Raw genomic sequence first — 23,321 nt, forward strand, 5'->3', positions numbered from 1 at the left:
ACATCAGGACAGACTTGTAGGAGCGTTAGCTGGCGACGTTGGTGCTATTCCAACTGTTCCATTATACGGATAAAACATTTATTACCACTAATTGTGTCCTGGCACAATTTTACATTCAGCGCTTAACAAGGCCAGGGCCTGTTTATGGCTCCTAACACTATTAGTGGCTGTTTTCCATTAGGAGTGAAATTGAGTCTTATCACGTCCTCGGGACGTCCCATCGTACTTGACTACCAATGAAGCACGTTTGAAGTGCAGTCACTGATGTAATGCAGGGAACGCGGCAGCCAATTTGCGCACAGCAAGCTCCCACACACAGCAAATAAGATAAATGACCATAGAAACATAGCAACATAGAAGATAGGAGCAGGAGTAGGCCATTCGGCCTCTCGAGCCTGCTCCGCCATTCAATGCGATCATGGCTGGTCATCCAAATTCAGTACCCTGTCCCTGCTTTCTCCCCATATCCCTTGATCCCCTTAGCCTTAAGAAATATATCTAACTCCTTCTTGAATATATTTAATGAATTGGCAACTCTCCACTCCTGCTGTGGTAGAGAATTCCACAGGTTCACCACTCTCTGGGTGAAGAAATTCCTCCTCATCTCTGTCCTAAATGGCTTACCCCTTATCCTTAGACTGTGACCCCTGGTTCTGGACTCTCCCGCCATCGGGAACATCCTTCCTGCATTTAGTCTGTCTAGTCCTGTTAGATCTGCTTTGATAGTTTTGGTTCTTCTTCAAATAGGGTCAGGAGGATTCTTCCGAGCAGGCGGACTGTCCTCAGCTTAATGTCTCATCAATGCAGAAGCACTCCCTCATTCCTCGTACTCAAGTTAACCTTAAACTCGCAATGTTCTGACTCCGGCAAGATGCTGCCGACTCAACCAAGCTGAACCTCGATTTTGGATGCAATAAATTCTCCACCGGCACCTATTGCTGTTGTCCTAGTTACTGGCCAAGGCTTTCCACTGGAGTTATGTCATCTCATAGAACCTTACAGCACAGAAGGGTGTCGTTCGGCCTTTGAAAGGGCCATCCAATTTAATCTTGCTGCTTTGGTGCATCTCGCTGCCTCAGCCCGCCCCTGGTGATATTACTATCAGGTCAGTAAAGAGACTTACTGAATCAACGTCATAAAAATTAAACAGGTCGAGATCAGTGTGGCCAGATAAGCAGGCGAAGGGTGACACCGCTGTTATCGGACTGCTTAAGGCTTTGGACAGCTCCGAGGTGAGGTCAGTGGCTTCAGGTAACTGGGGACTCATAAACGCTGGAAAAAAAAACATGAATACTGTTGTCATAAATTCACCATCATTTGTTAAATGCAAGACAGTAGATTACTCACCTAGACGGCAGCAACTGAGTGTTCCCTTCTATCTGCTGAGAGCTGAGAATCAGACAGCACACTAGGAGGCCATTTGGCCCAGCGTGCCTGTGCCGGCTCTTTGAAAGAGCGATCCAATTAGTCCCACTCCCCCAGCTCTTTCCCCATTTCCCTGCAAATTTATCCCCTTTAAGTATTTATCCAATTTCCTTTTGAAAGTTATTATTGAATCAGCTTCCACTGCCCTTTCAGGCAGCGCATTCCAGATCACAACAACTCGCTGCGTAAAGACATTTCTCCTCATCTCACCAGTGGATTTTTTATGCCAATTATCTTAAAAAAGCAAAGCTTTAAGAAGTTTCCTTGGAAAAACCCACTTGCTGAGTGGTGTGTTGTCTACAGCTGGTGGAGAAAGCACCAGCAGATGTAGGCTCCCTTGTCGACAGGCTCCACATTTCAACTCCACACCCTCTCTGCCCCCCACCACCCTTCTCCGCCCCCCCGCCCCCCGCAACAACCTAAAGTTCTGCTGTCCTCACAACCCAAAGAGAGCCTGGGACCAGAAAGATTTCCAGACCCCACCGCCCCCCCCGCAGCCATCGCTGCATTAATACCCTCAGAGACTACACACTGTCCAAACTAACCCACACCCAGTGCCCACCGAGCTCCCTCAATCACCAAAGAGCCACACCAGCCCCGTGGTACCAGTGCCACAGAAATGCCCAGCTGGTTAATGAGTGAACTGATCTGCATTGGCGCATGGTAGGAGTGCTACAATTAGTGGCTGTGCCCCAGAGTTGGGGGGAAGAGAGGGTGAGCAGCAAGGCAAAATCAGCCAGGTTCTCCACCCCTGACCCACACCAGAGGTGCTTGAGTGTGGACACTGGCTGAGGACTGGATCAGACTGAGCTGTGACAGTCTCTACGGCATTTAAGAACATAAGAAATAAGAGCAGGAGTAGGCCATATGGCCCCCCGAGCCTGCTCCGCCATTTAATGAGATCATGGCTGATCATCCAAATTCAGTAACCTGTCCCTGCTTTCTCCCCATATCCTTTGATCCCTTTAGCCTTAAGAAATACATCTAACTCCTTCTTGAATATATTTAATAAGTTGGCCTCAACTGCCTTCTGTGGTAGAGAATTCCACAGGTTCACCACTCTCTGGGTGAAGAAATTCCTCCTCATCTCAATCCTAAATGACTTACCCCTTATCCTTAGACTGTAACCCCTGGTTCTGGGCTCCCCCGCCATCGGGAACATCCTTCCTGCATCTAGTCTGTCTAGTACTGTTAGAATTTTATAACTTTCAATTAGATCCCCTCTCATTCTTCTAAACTCTAGTGAATATAAGCCTAATCGACCCAATCTCTCTTCATACGCCGTTCCTGCCATCCCAGGTATCAGCCTGGTGAATCTTCGCTGCACTCCCTCCATGGCAAGAACACCCTTCCTCAGATAAGGCGACCAAAACTGCACACAATACTCACCAATGCCCTGTACAACTGCAGCAAGACATCCTTGCTCCTGTACTCGAATCCTCTCGCTATGAAGGCCAACATACCATTTGCCTTCTTAACCGCCTGCTGCACCTGCATGCTTACCTTCAGCGACTGGTGCACAAGGACACCCAGGTCTTGTTGCACTTCCCCTTTTCCCAATCTATTGCCGTTCAGATAATAATCTGTCTTCCTGTTTTTGCCACCAAAGTGGATAGCCTCGCATTTATCCACATTATACTGCATCTGCCATGCATCTGCCCAATCACCCAACCTGTCCAAATCATACTGGAGTTTCTCTGCATCCTCCTCACAGCACACACACCCACCCAGCTTTGTGTCATCTGCAAACCTGGAGATATTACATCTAGCTCCCTCGTCTAGATCATTAATATATATTGTGAATAGCTGGGGTCCTAGCACCGATCCCTGCGGTACCCCACTAGTCACTGCCTGCCACTCGGAAAAAGAGCCGTTTATTGCACTCTATGGCAGTGAGGTATGGGGACCGCTAACTCAACAAGAATTTGCAAAATGGGACAAACACCCAATTGAGATCCTACATGCAGAATTCTGTAAAAGTATCCTCCGGACTCAAAGGAAAACAGTAAACAATGCATGCAGGGCGGAACTAGGCCAATATCCATTAATAATCACTATCCAAAAAAGAGCCACCAAATTTTGGAATCACCTACAAATGAGCAATCCCCAATGCTATCACTACGACGCCCTGAAATGCCAAGAGCTGACCATAAAGAAGAATACCCTCAGTCAATTAGTCCTGGGACTCAGTGAAGTAACTACTAACAATACTAACAATAACCAGCCCCAGGACAGTGACAGGGTAACACAAAGAATTCGACCCAACACAATCGTCGCTAAGCAAAAGGAAAAATATCTGACATATTGGGCAGAAACAACAAAAACCCAAAGCAAACTCAATTGCTACTTGGCCCTAAACAGACAATACAACATAGCTGATTACCTGACCATGGTAAAGGATAACAAACTGAGAAGAACCTTGACAAGGTACAGACTTAGCGAACATAGCCTAGCGATCGAAAAAGGCAGACACAGGCAGACCAGGCTGCCAAGAGAGGACAGGATATGCTCTCACTGCAGTCAGGGAGTGGTGGAGACAGAGATGCACTTCCTCACAGCTTGTGGAAAATATCAGGGCATCAGGGAGAATTTCTACCAAAAATTCTCACAAATATGCCCTGATTTCAGAAATCTGAATGACAACCAAAAACTCCCATTCCTACTGGGAGAGGAGAGAAGCTGTATAACACTGGCGGCGCACTATGTTACAGCTTGCCATGAACAGAGGGACAACCAGTAAACTAAGAAAAAAATATATATAGACAATGCGAATGTATGTTTATACACTCAGGGATATACCTGTTTATACACTGTATGAATAGAACTGCGTTTATGTGCTAAACCATAAATGTATTTTGATGCTTTGGCAACATAAGATGTGACTTATCATGCCAATAAAGCGATTTAAATTGTAAAATTGTAAAATTATTCCAACTCTTTGCTTTCTGTCTGCCAACCAGTTCTCTATCCAAGTCAATACCTTGCCCCCAATCCCATGTGCCTTAACCTTACATGCTAATCTCTTATGCGGGACCTTCTGAAAGTCCAAAAACACCACATCCACTGGTTCTCCCTTATCTATTCTACCAGTTACATCCTCAAAAAATTCCAGTAGATTAGTCAAGCATGATTTACCTTTTGTAAATCCATGTTGACTTTGTCCGATCCTGTCACTGTTTTCCAAGTGCTCTGCTATTACATCCTTTATAATGGACTCTAGCATTTTCCCCACTACCGATGTCAGGCTTACCGGTCTATAATTCCCCGTTTTCTCTCTACCACCTTTTTTAAATAGTGGGGTTATGTTTATGCGGGAAAGCTCTTACATGTGTCCGAGAGAGGAAGCTTGAACTCATCTTCCAAGTTGGCCTGTTTTGAGATGGCGAGAAGAAAGTTTCCAAAGACCCGGAGTGCCTTCCTGTTGTATTCTCCAACGCAAGCTGCAAACTTATCGGGAAGATCATTCAGAAATACCTAAGCACAAGAAAAAATTAAATTGTAGAAAGTCAACTGTGAGCGGAATCCAAAAACCAAGCCCATTTATCCTCTCATGCAAACTTATGGGAACTACTAGTATTAAGGTACGTTAGTGAGCTAAACCAAAGCTTTTTCACTCCAACGTGATGACAAATCGATCATGCACTGCGATCATGTGAAGTAATCCCTGTCTGATGAATGTGCCGACAAAACAACAGTCATGGCACTGCTAAACAAGGGTATAAAAGGATATGGAGCCAAGGCAGGTGGATGGAGTTAAGGCATAGATCAGCCATGATCGCATTGAATGGCGGAACAGGCTCGAGGGGCTGACTGGCCTCGTCCTGTTCCTCTGTTCCCTCTCATCTCACGGGACCCACTGGCCCATCAGCAGGTCCCCAGGACAGGGCCAGGGAAACACCCAGTTTGAAGAGACCCCGCACCCCCACCCCCATCTGACACGGACGACCTTTGACCCTCACAGCCAGGCCTTGGCCTAATTTCTGGCCCTTCTCCGCAGGACTTAGATTGGGAGTGCGGCGGGAGAAGGGGTACATGGATTTTTAGCCACATTATCCCTTCCGTCACTCACCTTGGACTGTTTGAAAGTAACCCTCTCTTCCGCCAAACACGGCAAGAGGTTTCTCCTCCCAAATAGGTTTGCCAGTATGAGAACTAATGCCTCCATCACGTCTTCTGAAAATGTCTTTGAACCTGTTGAAAAGGGTAAACACGAAGCCTTTTAGCTGGAAGGTGCAGGTTTTGTGCCGACGTTCCTTGATGTCATATCACACCATCAGTGAGAATGGTGATTAAAAACCTCTACCTACCCATAGTGCAAATTGAAAAGTGCAAAGAACATCTTAAAACCATGTACAGCAACTCGAATGTCCTTATTTCGAACCCCTAAATCCACACCAATGGTTGCAAAAATCTTGATTTACAACAATGACCCAAGGTCCTTAATAGCAGCCGCAGATACAAGAATGTTAAAAGCTGCCAGGAAAGTGTCACGGTTGTGTTTGACTAAAACTTACTTAACAGTGTAAAAAAAAAAGGTCAGTTAAGGAAGCCATAAGGAGAAAAACAATTGCCGGTATATGGGGAAAGAGCGGGGCAGCGGGACTAAATGGATTGCTCTTTGAAGGAGCTGGCGCAGACTCGATGGGCTGAATGGCCTCCTTCTGTGCTGTGCTAGTCTATGATTCTATGATTCTGCACTCTTTGGATGAATAGACACGCAATATGATAATACAACTATACAATCAGGTAAATTTCAGGCTCCCAGCTCCCTGGCACTGCATTTGCCCCAAAGCTGCTCACCTCTTAACCTCTTGCAGTTGTGATGAAAGGTCATCGACCTGAAACCTTTCTCTCCCCACCAATGCTTTGCCTGACCTGCTGTGTGTTTCCAGTATACGGGATACTGGGGCTTTATAACTAAAGGCATAGGGCTCGATTTTCAGTGTGTCGTGGAGTCGGGTTTGGAGGCATGCGGGGGGGGGTTAAATTCCCAAAATCGGGGGTCCCGACCCCATCCCGCCCCCAACCCGCTTCCATGCCAGTTTCAAAGCAGACGGGTACCCGCCCTGCACTGGGACCCGCCTACCCGAGGCGGGAAGGGGATTAGTGCCAATTAACTGCCTGTTAACAGGTAGTTAACAGGCAGTTTTTAGCCTAATCCCTATTTTTAAGCTTGAACTGTGGGATTCCCGACAGCTCCAAACCACGCCAAGTTGGAAGAGTCGGGCCGTCGGGTTGAAGGGCTTGGAGGGGTCGAGATGTCGGTGTTCAGGTGAGTGATGGGTGCATGAGTGCAAAGGTAAGTGTGTTTGGTGTGTCTAGAGTGATTAAAGAAGTTTTACATACATTTTCTTACCTTTTCAGCCTTCCTTCCTTTAGGTTCAGGGAGTCCCTCATCTCACCGGCACAGAAAGCAGAATGGCTGCGATCTGTCAAAAGTGACAGCCTGCAGCTTTTTGTGCAGGAGAGATTTCTAACTGAGCCTGTGGAGAAGGACTCATGTTAGAAGTAAGACTGTCAGTGTTTGACAGCTTCAAACAGCTGTGAAACACTGATATCTCATCTGTCAAAACCTCTTGACAGATGAAATATCAATCTGTGACGTCACCTGTTGCCGGGTGGCCCTTAATTGGCCTGCTGAGCCCGCTGGGCGGGCTCAACAAGGTCAATAAAGTTACAATCGCTTGGACTGGCCGCATCTCGATGGAGGCGGGACTACAACCCCGAAAGTTGTAGTCCCGCCTCCAACCCGACTTCTGAGTGAAAATCCAGCCCATAGAGTACAAAAGCAAGGAAGTTATGATGAACCTTTATAAAACACTGGTTAGGCCTCAGATGGAGCATTGTGTCCAATTCTGGGCACCGCACTTTAGTAAGGGTGTCAAGGCCTTAGAGAGGGTGCAGACGCGATTTACTAGAATGGTTCCAGAGATGACGAATTACAGTTAAACGGATAGACTGGAGAAGCTGGGATTGTTCTCTTTAGAGCCTTGAGGGTGAAGGGGAGATTTAATAGAGGTGTTCAAAATTATATTGGGTTTCAGTAGAGTAGATAGGAAGAAGGGTCGGTAACCAAAGGACAGAGATTTAATGTAAATGGCAAAAAAGGGGTGAAGAGAATTTTTTTTTCACATTTTGTGATTTGTGTACATGGACCCCTAAATCTCACTGCTCCTCCACACTTCCTCGCTTCTTACCAGTTAGATGGTTCTTGTTAGTTGGGGTGTGAGTAAAATTTAGAGGAGTGCCCCATTTTGTCCAATCACACCACTAGGCCACAAAAGTTAACAAGCCTCAATGATGGACGGTTGTCCGTTTGCATTCAGCTTCTCCATAATGTTAATACCAGATGCAAGTATCTCAATTGGTTTTATGGATGATTGGAATGTGTCGGCCCCATCTTGTCCGGGTGCAGACCCTCTCAAGGCCTTGTGTGTCCTGCCTTATCTAACTGTCTCAGCAATCTTTGACCATTTGGTCCTGTGGAATTTGACCTCCTTTCTTTTACGTTGTGATCTGGAATTCACTGCTTGAAAAGGGCGGCAGAAGCAGATTCAATAGTAACTTTCAAAAGGGTATTGGATATATACTTTAAAAGGAAAATATTGCAGGGCTGTGGGGAAAGAGCGAGGGGAGTGGGACGAGAAAGACTTGCATTGCTATAGCGCCTTTCACGACCACCGGACGTCTCAAAGTGCTTTACAGCCAATGAAGTACAGTCACTGTTGTAATGTGGGAAACGCAGCAGCCAATTTGCGCACAGTAAGCTCCCACAAACAGCAATGTGATAATGACCAGAACATCTGTTTTTAGTGATGTTGGTTGTGAGATAAATATTGGCCAGGATACCAGGGATAACTCCCCTGCTCTTCTTCGAAATAGTGGCCATGGGATCTTTTACATCCACCTGAGAGAGCAGACGGTGCCTTGGTTTAACATCTCATCCGAAAGACAGCACCTCTGACAGTGCAGCACTCCCTCAGCACTGCAGTGTCAGCCTAGATTTTTGTGCTCAAGTACCTGGCGTGGGACTTGAACCCCCAACCTTCTTAACTGAGCCACTGGCTGACACAGCTGACTAATTGGACAGCTCTTTCAGGAGCATTGATTGGTTGAGCCGAGGGGCCTGTTTCAGTGCCGTAAGATTCTCCGATCTGATGATTTTCTTCAGGTGTCCAACATCCGCGGAGTTTCACTTTGGTTATGAAATTTTGTGCGGTGGCAGCGCACGACAGAATGGAGCTACGCAGGCCCAAGCGGCCCAATTTACAGCCGGCATTGTTTGGCATCTTTCAAAAACCAATAGCCAAAGCTGTCAGTGCTGGATTGGAAAGTACAGCCCCATGTGGCAGCAGATTAATTCGCATTTCAGATGTAATGTATTATCACAGGGTTCGGTATGAGCAAGCTCAGGAAAGTGGAGTTGAAGTAGCAGATCAGCCATGATCTTATTGAATGGCAGGAGCAGGCTCGAGGGGTCGAATGGCCGACTCCTGCTCCTATTTCTTATGTTCTTATGTTCAGCGGAAGCCGCGGCCTGTATGACCGAGCTCACGAACCATTCAGTTCTTACATTGAGCGGATGGAGATGATTTTTAGGGCCAATAGCATTATTGAGACTGAAGGTGCAGATGAGAATGTTCAAGCTCAAAATAAAGTAATTCGTGAACAGAAGAGATCGGGCCAGATGTCTATGGAAAGTTGACAAATCTACTCGGGCCAGGGAAAGCGAAGGATGAGTCATTTGAAGACATTGTTGAGAAACTCGAGGACCATTTTGACTCAAAGCTGTTAGAAATAGCAGAGAGCTATAAGTTTGGTAACAGAAACCAAAAACAAAGTGAAACCATCAGTGAGTACATTGTAGCTCTTAAGAACCTGTCTTTGCATTGTAACTTCAGCATATTTTTGGATCGTGCGTTGCGAGATAAGTTTGTGTGTGGACTGGTGGATGAGCACACACAGACCGAGTTACTGAACACTCCGAACCTAACGTTTGATATAGCATGCAAAATTGCCCTATCTATGGAGATGGTGTCTAAGAATGCTAGGGAGCTCTGTCCAACTCAAGTGACTAGTGCAGCTGAGGTCTACAATCACAAAGCCACTGCCAAACCTAAAGTTGTGAGACCGAGTCAAAAGCATGTCGGTGAGAGCAGCTGAGCGAATTGTTATCGCTGTAATGGAAAGCACTCACCACAGTCCTGCCAATACAGCAATGCAAAGGCCTAGAAATTCAGTTGTTTGCGCCAGCCGCTAGCACCTTAGGAGGAGGAGATGTGGAGCGCTAGGCGGCTAGCGGCCGGGCGCAGCGTGATCTGCGCCTCTCCCCAACTTCAGTAAAGATTTAGCGGCGGCGCAAAGCCTTTGCGCGCGCTCAGCTGCGCGCGCAGATCCTGACGTCATTTCATCGTGCAACGCCCTTTGTGCACCCCAAACCGGAAATTCAGTGGCGCCGGCCTATTGTGCGCCTGGCGCCCCTAGCGACTGGTAGAGGGGAACGGTTCCCAATCGCTGCGGGGCGCGGGGGGCGCTATTTAAAGGGGACTCCTCCTGCAGTATAAGTGGCAGCCATTTTGTGCCAATCCCTCTGTGTGAGAGACGGATATTTGGAGAGAGACAAAGGCAGAGAGCTTTCTGCTTTGACTCAGCGCTCGCACAGGTACTTGTGGCTTCAGGCCAGAGCTTTGCACTTGGATTTCACTTTCAGTGCCATAGCCTTGAGTCGCCACATATAATGGGGGCTGCAATGGGTGGAAACGTTGGCTTTCTGCATTGCATTCAAAGGGATCAGAGACGCCGTGAGAGAGTGCCAGTCATGGCCAGACGGAGATTGGCCAACAGGCGTCGGCACAGGAGGCCTTACCCACCCAGGGTATACCGCCAGCAGTTCTCATATCTGAACATGTCTGAGGGGCAGTGTGTTCGGAGGATGCGATTCAGAAGGGAGGTGGTCACTGAGATCTGCCACCTGCTTCGCAGAGATCTGCAGCCACAGCTGAGGAGCAGGACGTCTCTGTCGGTGGCAGTGAAGGTGACGGTGGCTCTCAACTTCGATGCCACTGGCTCCTTCCAATCCGCTACTGGGGACATTGCCAACATCTCCCAGTTCGCGGAACATTGCTGCATCCGCCAGGTGAACAATGCCCTTTTCAGAAGGAGACGTCAGTACATCTCCTTCCCCATGACCCTGGACAAGCAGCAAGAGCATGCAATCGGATTTGGAAGAATAGCGGGCTTCCCCATGGTTGAGGGCGTAGAACTGATGAACCAGCAATGGTCAGGCCTTGCTTCAGGGCTGCAGTGTGCAGGGCATGGCAGCCAAACAAGTCGACCCTTCCCCTTTAAGAGCTGACCGGCGCCAGCGTGTCTGCCTTCATTGAGCAACTCGCCGCACCTGCGCTGCGCCCGTCCTCGGTGTTAGCGCCCCGGATCGCCGGCTTAGCGCCTAATGATAGTCGTGCATCGCCTGCTTTAGCGCAGCAGCAACCTCTTGGGGCGATGCAACTGAATATCGGCGAAGGTAGCGCGAAGTTGCGCTGGGCGCAAACTTTAGCGGCCGCCCGGCTGTAGTGCCCCAAACGTGGCGATACTGAATTTCTAGGCCAAAGTGTTTTCACTGCGAGAAGCAAGGCCCTGTAGAAAATATAGGGACAGAGTGATCTCCTGGAAGAATTTCGATCGCCTAGATGGGTCGGAGAGGAATTTCCCAGATTTTTTTCTCCCAAATTGGCCATTGGGTCTTTATCTGGTTTTTCGCCTCTCCCGGGAGATCACATGGGTTCGGGTGGATGCACAGTGATAGAAGATTTGAGGTTAGGATCAGATCAGCCATGATCTTATTGAATGGTGGAGCAGGCTCGAGGGGCCGATTGGCCTACTCCTGCTCCTATTTCTTATGTTCTTATGTTCTTATGTTCAACAGCTTGCAGAGCTAGATCGAAAGCAGGAAGTAAGAACCATTCTAGTGGCAATGCAAAGCAACAACACCAAAAGGAAGGAGTTCACAATATTGAAGTGAGCACAACTGATGTTGAAGAACTAGGCATCTACAGTATCACTGCCATTAGCAGCAACGCTAGCAGTCGTGAGAAAGACTTCAGTACAAAACTCTTGATCAATGAGCAATATGTTGATATGTGTATCGACACGTCGGCGGACTGCTCTATCATGAGTAAGGACACATATGAGAGTAAGTTTAATCAAATACCATTTACAAAGAGTACCGTAGAGTTAAAAACCTATTCTGGAGAACTCCTAGAGACATGTGGACAAATGGAATGTACAGTTCAACACAATGGCCAGTCAGTAAAGCTGCCTATGATTGTAGCGAGTTACAACAGGCCAACCCTACTGGACAAAGACTGGTTGAGAAAGTTAAAATTTGACTGGAAAAACATCTTCAGTGTAGATGCTTCAAAAAAGCGACTCGACATTCAAAGATCGCATGGATGAACTATAGAATTTGTTCATCCCAGTTTGGCATAAAAATAAAACAAAAAAGGTGACTCAACCGTGGCTAACAAGGGAAATTAGGGATAGCATAAGATCCAAGGAGAGGACATATAAATTGGCCAGAAAAAGCAGTAAACCTGAGCATTGGGAGCAGTTTAGGATTAAACAAAGGAGAACAAAGGGATTAATTAAGAGGGGGAAAATAGAGTATGAGAGTAAGCTTGCAGGGAACATAAAAACTGACTGTAAAAGCTTTTATACATATGTGAAGAGAAAAAGATTGGTGAAGTCAAGCGTAGGTCCCTTACAGTCAGAATCAGGGGAATTTATAATGGGAAACAAAGAAATGGCAGACCAACTAAATTCATACTTTGGTTCTGTCTTCACAAAGGAGGACACAAATAACCTCCCAGAGATGCCGGGGAACATAGGGCCTGATGAAAGGGTGGAACTGAAAGAAATCAGTATTTGTAGGGAAATGGTGTTAGGAAAATTGATGGGACTAAAGGCTGATAAATCCCCAGGGCCTGATAATCTACATCCCAGGGTACTTAAGGAAGTGGCCCTAGAAATAGTAGATGCATTGCTGGTCATCTTCCAAAATTCGATAGACTCTGGAACAGTACCCATGGATTGGCGGGTAGCTAATGTTACCCCACTGTTCAAAAAAGGTGGCAGAGAGAAAATGGGGAATTACAGACTGGTAAGCCTGACATCGGTAGTGGGGAAAATGCTAGAGTCCATTATAAAAGATGTAATAGCAGAGCACTTGGAAAACAGTGACAGGATCGGACAAAGTCAACATGGATTTACAAAAGGTAAATCGTGCTTGACTAATCTACTGGAATTTTTTGAGGATGTAACTGGTAAAATAGATAAGGGAGAACCAGTGGATGTGGTATATTTGGACTTTCAAAAGGCTTTCGATAAGGTCCCGCATAAGAGATTAGCGTGTAAAGTTAAGGCACATGGGATTGGGGGCAAGATATTGACTTGGATAGAGAACTGGTTGGCAGACAGAAAGCAAAGAGTTGGAATAAACGGCTCTTTTTCCGAGTGGCAGGCAGTGACTAGTGGGGTACCGCAGGGATCGGTCCTTGACGAGGGAACTAGATGCAATATCTCCAAGTTTGCAGATGACACAAAGCTGGGTGGGCATGTGTGCTGTGAGGAGGATGCCGAGAAACTCCAGGATGATTTGGACAGGTTGGGTGATTGGGCAGAAGCATGGCAGATGCAATATAACGTGGATAAATGCGAGGTTATCCACTTTGGTGTCAAAAACAAGAAGGCAGATTATTATCTGAATGGCAATAGATTGGGAGAAGGGGAAGTGCAACGAGACCTGGGCGTCCTTGTGCACCAGTCGCTGAAGGTAAGTATGCAGGTGCAGCAAGTGGTTAAGAAGGCAAATGGTATGTTGGCCTTCGTAGCGAGAGGGTTTGAGTACAGGAACAAGGATGTCTTGCTGCAGTTGTACAGGGCCTTGGTGAGACCACATCTTGAGTACTGTGTGCAGTTTTGGTCGCCTTCTCTGAGGAAGGATGTTCTTGCCATTGAAGGAGAGCAGCAAAGATTCACCAGGCTAATACCTGGGACGGCAGGAATGACGTATGAGGAGAGATTGGGTCGATTGGGCTTGTACTCGCTGGCGTTTAGAAGAGTGAGAGGGGATCTCATTGAAACTTATAAAATTCTGTCAGGCCTGGACAGACTAGATGCAGGAAGGATGTTCCCGATGGTCGGGGAGTCCAGAACCAGGGGTCACAGTCTAAGGATATGGGTTAAGCCATTTAGGACTGAGATGAGGAGGAATTTCTTCACCCAGAGAGTGGTGAACCTGTGGAATTCTCTACCACAGAAGGCAGTAGAGGCCAATTCATTAAATATATTCAAGAAGGAGTTGGATATATTTCTTAAAGCTAAAGGGATCAAGGGATATGGGGAGAAAGCAGGGACAGGGTACTGAATTTGGATGGTCAGCCATGATCGCATTGAATGGCGGAGCAGGCTTGAGGGGCCGAATGGCCTACTCCTGCTCCTATCTTCTATGTTTCTATGACACAATGCTGACGAAGTACGAAAGCATGTTGACAGACAGTTCTGCGGGCATCACTGGGTATGACACGCATATCCGCATCAAGTCCAATGTGAAGCCTGTCAATTGTAAGGCAAGGCCGGTTCCCTGTGCGTTGAAAAGTCAGGTATTGGAAGAGCTAAAGAAACTGAGAGAGAACGGAGTGCTAGTAAAAACTGACAAAAGTGAATGTGCTACCCTGATTGTGGGAGTGCCCAAAGCAGACAAAGCTGTACGCTTGTGCAGTGACTACAAAGTTACTGACAACCAAGCAGTTGATGATGAGCAGTACCCGTTACCTACATCACAAGATTTGTATGCAGCATTCTCTGGGTCAAAGGTTTTCTCCAAGCTTGATCTGCCACAGGCTTACACTCAGCTGAATGTTGACAAAGAGGGCTAGAAATTGGTCTCCTTAGAGCCTCCCGCTATTGCGCTAATTTTTTCAACTTTTAAAAGTTGACGCCCCAAACAGAACGATATCGAATTTCTCCCTCAGAGAGTCAACAGTATCTCACCATCAACACACACAAGGGGCTGTACTCATACAACAAGCTGCCGTATGGTGTAAAGTCCTCCCCAAAAGTCTTCCAGGCTAAGATGGATAAGATTTTGCAAGAAGTTCGAAATTGCTTATGCAATCAAGACAATGTGCTGATCGCAACAAGCAGCGAGGAAGAAAATCTAGAAGTGTTAGATTTAGTGCTTCAAAGGTTGAATTTCCACAATGTCAAATTGAAAAGGACCAAATGTGTTTTTGTGCAGCCCGAGGTTGTGTACCTTGTTCTGAAAGTTGATGCAGATGGCTTGCAACCAGTTAAGGAAAAGGATGATGCTGTCATCAATGCTCCAAAGCCACAGAACGTGTCTGAGTTAAGATCTTTCCTTGGAATGGTCCAGAGCAACGCACGTTTCTTACCTGAGTTGAGTTAGCGACCAAGTTAGCTCCATTGCACGAGCTCCTCAAGTTAAGGATGTCCAGTGGAAGTGGACGTAAGCGCAATAGGAAGCTTACGACGTTTGTAAGAGAAGTCTCTCTAGCAATGCTCTACTTGTGCACTACGACACAGAGCGTGAGCTTAAGTTAGCGGGTGATGCTTCCGGCTATGTGGTGTGGGAGCAGTCATAAGCCATGTGATGGATGACGGCCAAGAGAAACCAATCACATTCGCATCACGAGCCCTCACAAAGAGCGAAAGAAACTAGGCACAAATTGAAAAGGAAGCACTCGCCATTGTGTTTGGAATCAAGAAATTCTAACAATCCCTGATCGGCAGAAACTTTATCCTGATTTTTGTTTTTATTCGTTCATGGGATGTGGGCATCGCCGGAAAGGCCAGCATTTATTGCCCATCCCTAATTGCCCTCGAGAAGGTGGTGGTGAGTCACCATTTCAGAGGGCAGTTAAGAGTCAACCACATTGCTGTGGGACTGGAGTCACATATAGGCCAGACTGGGTAAGGATGGCAAATTTCCTTCACTAAAGGACATTAATGAACCAGGTGGGTTTTACACGACAATCTTATTGTTTCATGGGTTTTTATTCCAGGTTTTTTTTTAATTAACTGAATTTAAATTCCCCAGCTACTGTGGTGAGATTTGATCTCACCTTGCCAGATCATTAAGTCCAGTAACATTACCATTATGCTACCGTACCCGATAACGAATCACAAACCGCTCCTAGCAATATTGGGGCCCAAATCTGCCATCCCCGCAATGCCCTCATCAAGAATGCAACATTGGACAGCGTTGTTGTCACAATATGACTACACGATTGAATATCGCACTTCAAAGCAAAACGCAATTGCAGACGCCTTGTCCAGGTTGCCACATGAGGACTTGTGTATTGGGAGTGAAGGTGAAACTTTCACGCTAGGTGCAGTTGACAAAGACTTTCCCGTGAATGCAACTGAGATTGCAGATGAGACTCAAAAGGACTCACTACTGAAAAGAGTGTATGAAAACACCTTGAACGGATGGACTGATCAGTGTCTGGACACAGAGATGAAACCATTCCATAACTGAATTGTCTTGTGAGCAAGGTTGTATCGAGTGGGGAAACAGAGTGGTGGTACCTACTTCTTTGAGAGATAGAATTCTGACTGAACTTCACACTCAACATCCAGGGATCGTCAGTATGAAATCAATTGCAAGAAGCTTTGTTTACTGGCCTGGGATTGGACAGTGATCTTGAGTCACTTGTCAGCAAATACAGCGGTTGCCAAAATTGCAGAAACAAACCACCCAAAACTCCACTACAACCCTGGTCATGGCCAAGTAGACCTTTTCAGAGAGCACATGTAGACTTCTGTGAGAAAGCAAATGATTATTTCCTGGTACTTGTAGATAGTCACTCAAAGTGAATTGAAGTGAAACATGTAGCTTCAAACAAGTCTGAGATAGAAACAGGATCATCTTTGAGTTCGGAACCAAAACAAAACAGCCTGAAACTTGGTTCAACACCAAAACCTTCTGTAAGGAGATCAGGAAGGCTCTGCAAACCTGTTATTAAACTGGATTTGTAGTACATTTAAAAGAAAAAAAAGCCAGGAGTTTTTGTTGTGTGGTACATGTAATGCTGGGAAAGGTGGGACCATCGTTTTGTTGTATTTGAGAGTGGAATATGTAAATTTTTTTAAGGGGGATAGCAGTGTAATGTATTAGCAAATGGCTCGGTATGAGCATGCTCAGTTTGCTCTGGCCTAATAAAGCAAGGATATGCACTAATAACTCATCGTGTCTCTGTCCTTCATTTGTTCTACCCACATATATTACAGTGATCTTTCATCAGAACTGGTGGATGTTAAGAGGCGAACAGCTTTTTTAAGCAAGTGCGGATCCAGACAGTTACATAAGAACATAAGGAGTAGGAGCAGGAGTAGGCCATACGGCCCCTCGGGCCTGTTCCACCATTCAATAGGATCATGGCTGATCCAAATCTAGACTCACGTCCACTTCCCTGCCCTCTCCCCGTAACCCCTAATTCCCTTATCTGCTAGGAAACTGTCCATCTCCGTTTTAAATTTATTTAATGTTGCAGCTTCCACAGCTCTCTGGGGTAGCAAATTCCATAGATTTACTACCCTCTGAGTGAAGAAGTTTCTCCTCATCTCAGTTTTGAAAGGGCAGCCCCTTATTCTAAGATTATGCCCCCTAGTTCTAGTCTCACCCATCAGTGGAAACATCCTCCCCGCATCCACCCGATCAAGCCCCCTCACAATCTTATATGTTTCGATAAGATCGCCTCTCATTCTTCTGAACTCCAATGAGTAGAGGCCCAACCTACTCAACCTTTCCTCATACGTCAACCCCCTCATCTCCGGAATCAACCAAGTGAACCTTCTCTGAACCGCCTCGAGAGCAAGTATATCTTTTCTTAAATATGGAAACCAAAACTGCACGCAGTATTCCAGGTGTGGCCTCACCAATACCCTGTACAACTGCAGCAAGACTTCCCTGTTTTTATACTCCATCCCCCTTGCAATAAAAGCCAAGATTCCATTGGCCTTCCTGATCACCTGCTGCACCTGCATACTAACTTTTTGTGTTTCATGCACCAGGACCCCCAGATCCCTTTGTACTGTAGCACTTTGCAGTTTCTCTCCATTTAGATAATAACTTGCTCTTTGATTTTTTTCTGCCAAAGTGCATAACCTCACACTTTCCAACATTATATTCCATCTGCCAAATCTCTGCCCACTCACTTAGCCTGTCTATGTCCTTTTGCAGGTTTTTTATGTCCTCCTCACTCACTGCTTTCCCTCCCATCTTTGTATCGGCAAACTTGGATATGTTGCACTCGGTCCCTTCCTCCAAATCGTTAATATAGATTGTAAAGAGTTGGGGTCCCAGCACTGACCCCTGCGGAACACCACTAGTTACTGATTGCCAGCCCGAGAACGAACCATTTATCCCAACTCTTTGTTTTCTGTTAGATAGCCAATCTTCCACCCATGCCAGTATATTACCCCCAATCCCGTGATTTTTTATCTTGATCAGTAATCTTTTGTGTGGAACCTTGTCAAATGCCTTTTGGAAGTCCAAATACACTACATCCACTGGTTCCCCTTTATCCACCCTGTATGTTACGTCCTCAAAGAATTTGAGCAAATTTGTCAAATATGACTTCCCCTTCATAAAACCATGCTGACTCTGTCCTATTAAATTATGTTTATCCAAATGCTCTGTTACTGTTTCCTTAATAATGGACTCCTGTTCTATGTTCCTGTTCTAAATTTGCCTGATTGTATCGTTGTATTAGCGGTTATACATCTATTCATCGAATTTTTCCAGAGAGTAGTGAGATCTCTGGAATGCATTACTGATGCTGACTCTCGGTCTGCCTTCAAGAGGGAGCTGGACCGGTTCCTGACTGGGGCAGAGATCCCAGCATATAGAAGGCAAGTAGTTTTACAGATAGCACTTGGTCCGTGTGCGTTCCTGGGCTGGTTTTGATTGCCTGATGCGGTCGGAGGGGAATTTTCCAGACCCGTTTTTTTCCCTTTTAGCCCTGAGTTTTTCTCTCTCTCCCAGGAGGTTACATGGGTGGGTGGGGAGTGGTGGGGAGTGGGGGTGGGGGAAGAAGTGTTGAGTGATGATGCTCCGGCCATCGTGGTGTGGGACAGGCTTGATGGACCAGCTGGTCTTTTCCTGCCCGTCATCCTAACACAGTATCCGGCACTGTGCTACATCTTTATCTTTCAATGCCAGGAAATAGTTCTTCCTGCAACCTCGAGTCTTGCTTGGCTCAGTCAGTAGCACTCTTGTCTCTGACTCAACAGGTTGTGTGTTCCTCGTTCGCTCAGCTATCTAAGTATGTAGTCTAGGCTGATACTGAGGGAGCGTTGCATTGCTGAAGGTGCTGTCTTTAGGATAAGACTTTAAACTGAATGACTGCACAGGTGGACGTTGGAGATTCCATGGCACTGTTTGAAGAGCGGAGAAATATTTCCTCGGTTTAGTAATTCTAATTCTATGCCCCAAACCCATTCTTTCCTCCCTTCCTCCCTTCCGCCCTGGGTGGGCGATCGGGAGTACCCCCCCTCCCTCCCGGGAAATTCCCGGCGACTGTGTTTAACTTACGTGGTTTCACGGGCTGACAGAGTTGGTGCAGTAGGCCCCGTACCAGGAACTGGATGAAAACGAAGTTGGCTGGTTCATGATAATGTATGTGCATCACCAGGCCTGCGAACCCTTGGGGCTGACCCTCTTGATTCAGAAGGCCCTGGAGTGATAATCATGGCATTCAAATAATTACTTTCTTTTTATTTTACAGATTAACTGCAGTTCAAATCAGAGTGTTAAAATTCCCTTTAAATAAAGGCAAAAGAAAGAAAGACTTGCATTTACATAGCACCCGTCACGACCTCGGGACATCCCAAAGCGCTTTACAGCCAATTAGGTATTTTGAAGTGGAGTCACAGATCACAGAAGATCACAGAAACCCCACAGTGCAGATAGAGGCCATTTCGGCCCATCGAGCCTGCACCGACACATATCCCACCCGATCCCCGTAACCCCTACACCAACACATATCCCACCCTATCCCTGTAACCCCACGTATTTAATCCCCCTAACACTAAGGGTCAATTTATCATAGCCAAATCATCCTAACCCGCACATCTTTGGACTGTGGGAGGAAACCGGAGCACCCGGAGGAAACCCACGCAAACACGGGGAGAATGTGCAAAGTCCACACAGACAGTCACCCGAGGCCGGATTCGAACCCGGGTCCCTGGCGCTGTGAGGCAACAGTGCTAACCACTATGCCACCGTGCTGCCCTGTTGTAATGTAGGAAACGCAGCAGCCAAGTTGCGCACAGCAAGCTCCCATGGGCAGCAATAAGATATATGACCAGATAATCTGTTTTAGTGACGTGGGTTGAGGGATAAGTATTGGCCCAGGACACCTCCCCTGCTCTTCTTCGAAATAGAGCCATGGGATCGTTTACCTGAGGGCAGATGGGGCCCCGGTTTAACATCTCATCTGAAATACAGCACCTCTGATAGTGCTGCACTCCCTCAGCACTGCACTGGGAGTGTCAGCCTAGCTTTATGTGCTCAAATCCCTGGAGTGGGACTATGAACCCACAGCCTTCTGACTCAGAGGCGAGTACGCTACCAACTGAGCCATGGCTGACACAGCAGGGAGGGGAAGAAAAGGGAGGGAAGAAAGAGGAAGAAGGAAAAGAGAGAGAGAACAGGGCAGAGGAAGGAGAGGATGAGGGAAGGGGGAGAGGAAGGAGGGTTGGGGGGTAGGGTCCAGAGGCTGTGGAAGAGGCAGATGGGCTGAGAGGAGAGGGCAAGAGGTGGGAGTGTAGAACGGAAGGAGGAAGAGGAGATGGGTGGATGGAGGAGAGGGGAGGTATATGGAGGGGAGGAGGAGGAGAAGAGGGCCTGGGTTCACGAGTGAGAAAAATCCATCAAGGGGAGTAGGGGTGCAGGCCCCAAAAACGTCACTGAGGGTGAGCGTCCATCAACATTTTTGAGGGGATTTACAAACTCAAAAGATCCATTAGCCATGGGGAAGGGCCCAGAAAGACTGTCAGTGGAGGGGTGGGAGGGTAGGTCTTCCATGGGGGTTGGAGGAGGGGGGAAAACAAGCCCAATAATGCCAGAAGGTGGGAGGAGGGGTAGGGTTTTAAAATCCGCTCCTGTACTGGCAAAATTGGTGTGCAGTTATTAGATGGGGAAATATGGACATAAAGATTTGGGATGAATGGAGGAGAATAGATCATTGCACACTGGTTTGTGAAGTGATAGAGGTGTCATAGAATCATATAGCACAGAAGGAGGCCATTCGGCCCATCGTGCCTGTGCTGGCTCTTTGAAAGAGCTCTCCAATTAGTCTCACTCCCCCCTGCCCTTTTCCCACAGCCCTGCAATTTTTTTTCCTTTTCAAGTATTTATCCAATTCCCTTTTGAAAGTCAATATTGAATCTGCTTCCACCGCCCTTTCAGGCAGCGCGTTCCAGATCACAGCAACTCGCTGCGTTAAAGTATTTCTCCTCATCTCGCCTCTGGTTCTTTTGACAATCGTTTTAAATCTGTTTCCCGCTGGCCACCGACCCTCATGCCAGCGGAAACCATTTCTCCCTGTTCATTCTATCATGACTCCCATGTCCGTGCGTTGTTCCCGCGGGGCCTGCCAGGGGCCTGTAGTTCCCCAGCGCATGTTACAAGCTCACAAGGGTTGGATGCTGAAAACCGTGGCAAAGATCAAGGGGTGTGGGGTTTGCAATTTCTTCAGTGGATGCGGGGAGTGGGGGGATTGCCTGGAGGCTCACTGGAAGCCTAAGAGCGTCGAGGTTTTAAAAAAAAAGCCGCATTCGCGATGCTGTTGAGAAAGACTTACATAGATTTACAAAGTATTTACAGCACAGAAACAGGCCATTTGGCCCAACTGGTGTTTCTGCTCCACACGAGCCTCCTCCCGCCCCTCTTCATCTCACCCCATCAACATATCCTTCTATTCCTTTCTTCCTCATGTGTTTATCTAGCTAGGAGTTAGATATATTTCTTAAGGCAAAAGGGATCAAGGGATATGGGGAGAAAGCAGGGACCGGGTACTGAATTTAGATGATCAGCCATGATCTCATTAAATGACGGAACAGGCTCGAGGGGCCGAATGGCCTACTCCTGCTCCTATCTTCTATGTTTCTATGTTTCTCCTTAAATGCATCTATGTTATTCACTTCAACCACTCCCTGTGGGAGCGAGTTCCACACTCTCACCACTCTCTGGGTAAAGAAGTTTCTCCTGAATTCCCTATTGGATTTATTAGTGACTATCTCATATCAGATTTTTTTTTTACATAAACCTTAATTCTGCAGTGCCACTCAATGGATTTGCAATGGGGTTGTATATATGCTTATACGCAGGCTGACTTCAAAGGCACAAACAATGGTGTCATCACTGGGGTTTGGAGCTAACGTTAAGTGACACATCCTTCAATATGCCAATCACAGCGCCACCTGGAGGCGTAACTGAGAGATGCGGGTCAATGCTGACTTTTTAAAATGGAATTCCCATTGACAGGGCACGAGGGAGGAGCTTCCAGTGACCTGGGAAATTCCTCAGAGCTGCTCCCGCTCCCCCTGCCGTAACTTCACCAGAAGTGAAGTAAACGGGATGTCCAATGCACCGACGGGGAGCGGGAGCAGCTCCGAGGAAATTCCCGACCAATGTGCCGGAAGGTTTGCAAAGCCTTCGTTATTTTGATGAGACAACAGAGTTTACAGAACAATGAGCAACTCACCTCTCTGAGCAGAAACTGCAGAGAGAACAGGAAGTACAATTTGACTATATCCTGCTTTTTGGGTTGATTGAAGGTCATCATGGAGTATTGTAGGACTGATAGTGCCTGTTGAAAAGATATTAACAAATAATACAGTAAGATAAACATCTCATCAACGAAACAGACTTCATTTTACGCTATCGTTTCACCATGGTGGGCGTTTCTCACCCGTGACCCCAGCCCCCTTGCTGCCCACTCTTCTCCTCCTTCCCCCCCCCCATACCTACCCTATTCTCTCCTCCCCTCTCCTCCATCCAGCCATCACCTCTCCCTTCTCCCTCTCTGCCCTCCCACCTCTTCCCCTCAGTCACCCCTTTTTCCATAGAATGTCACTCGCCTCCAGGCAGCCACCCTCGGCTGGCCATTACCAATGTGGCTTTCGGGAATACAATGTATCAAGGACAGAAGGAGAGAGAGAGATAGAGATAAAGAGAGAGAGAGAGGGAGGGAGGGAGGGAGAGGGAGGGAGAGAGGGTGATAGAGAGTGATAGTGAGAGAGAGAGATAGAGAGAGATATAGAGAGAGTGAGTGAGATATATAAATATATATATATATATATATATATATAGAGAGAGAGATATATATAGAGATATATTTTGGTAAATCTTATGTTATTTTGAAAAGAGATACTAACTTTCAAAGTAGTTTGAGCTGGAAGCTGAAGTCATGGCACTGAAACAATGGCTGCCAGATCCCCGAGATGAAAACGATTAGTCCCGCCCACACACACACACACCGATTGGCCAACCATCAGGGGATGGTACTGTAGGATTGATCAATCGCGACGGCACAGGATTGGTCGAACCTTGACGTCAGTCAATCAATGCTAGCAGATAATGAGTTTAATTTTGAAGGTTTTTTGCATAAGGCGCGAACAATTTTCGTCCGGCCGAAAAGTAAATACGCTTACCAGCGTCCCGGAAGCGTAAGCTTTCTTCGGAGGTAACGCGCGCGTAGGTACGCCGTATAACTTTCGAGCGCATAGCCGGACAGACGCACACCCGAGGACAGACAGACAGAAGGACAGACAGAAGGACAGACAGATCGACCGCTTTATATATATAGATA

At 46.9% G+C, this 23,321-nt stretch overlaps 1 protein-coding gene across 1 annotated transcript in view; it reads right to left on the reverse strand.

Annotated features, from left to right (window-relative positions):
• The window catches only part of LOC147123998 (putative ATP-dependent RNA helicase DDX60), a 217,424-nt gene that overhangs the window by 15,898 nt on the left and 178,205 nt on the right, over nt 1-23,321 (reverse strand). The window contains exons 30-34 of the mRNA XM_085975509.1: nt 22,215-22,319; nt 19,040-19,181; nt 5,495-5,616; nt 4,752-4,899; nt 1,124-1,272 (exon numbers count right to left, since the gene is read on the reverse strand). Of these exons, the coding sequence (XP_085831635.1) occupies nt 1,124-1,272; nt 4,752-4,899; nt 5,495-5,616; nt 19,040-19,181; nt 22,215-22,319 (666 nt within the window). The remainder of the gene's footprint in view (nt 1-1,123; nt 1,273-4,751; nt 4,900-5,494; nt 5,617-19,039; nt 19,182-22,214; nt 22,320-23,321) is intronic.

Source organism: Somniosus microcephalus, chromosome 1 (genome assembly GCF_052327205.1).
Source record: "Somniosus microcephalus isolate GS21.2 chromosome 1, FLI_Smic_1.0, whole genome shotgun sequence".
NCBI lineage: Eukaryota > Metazoa > Chordata > Chondrichthyes > Squaliformes > Somniosidae > Somniosus > Somniosus microcephalus.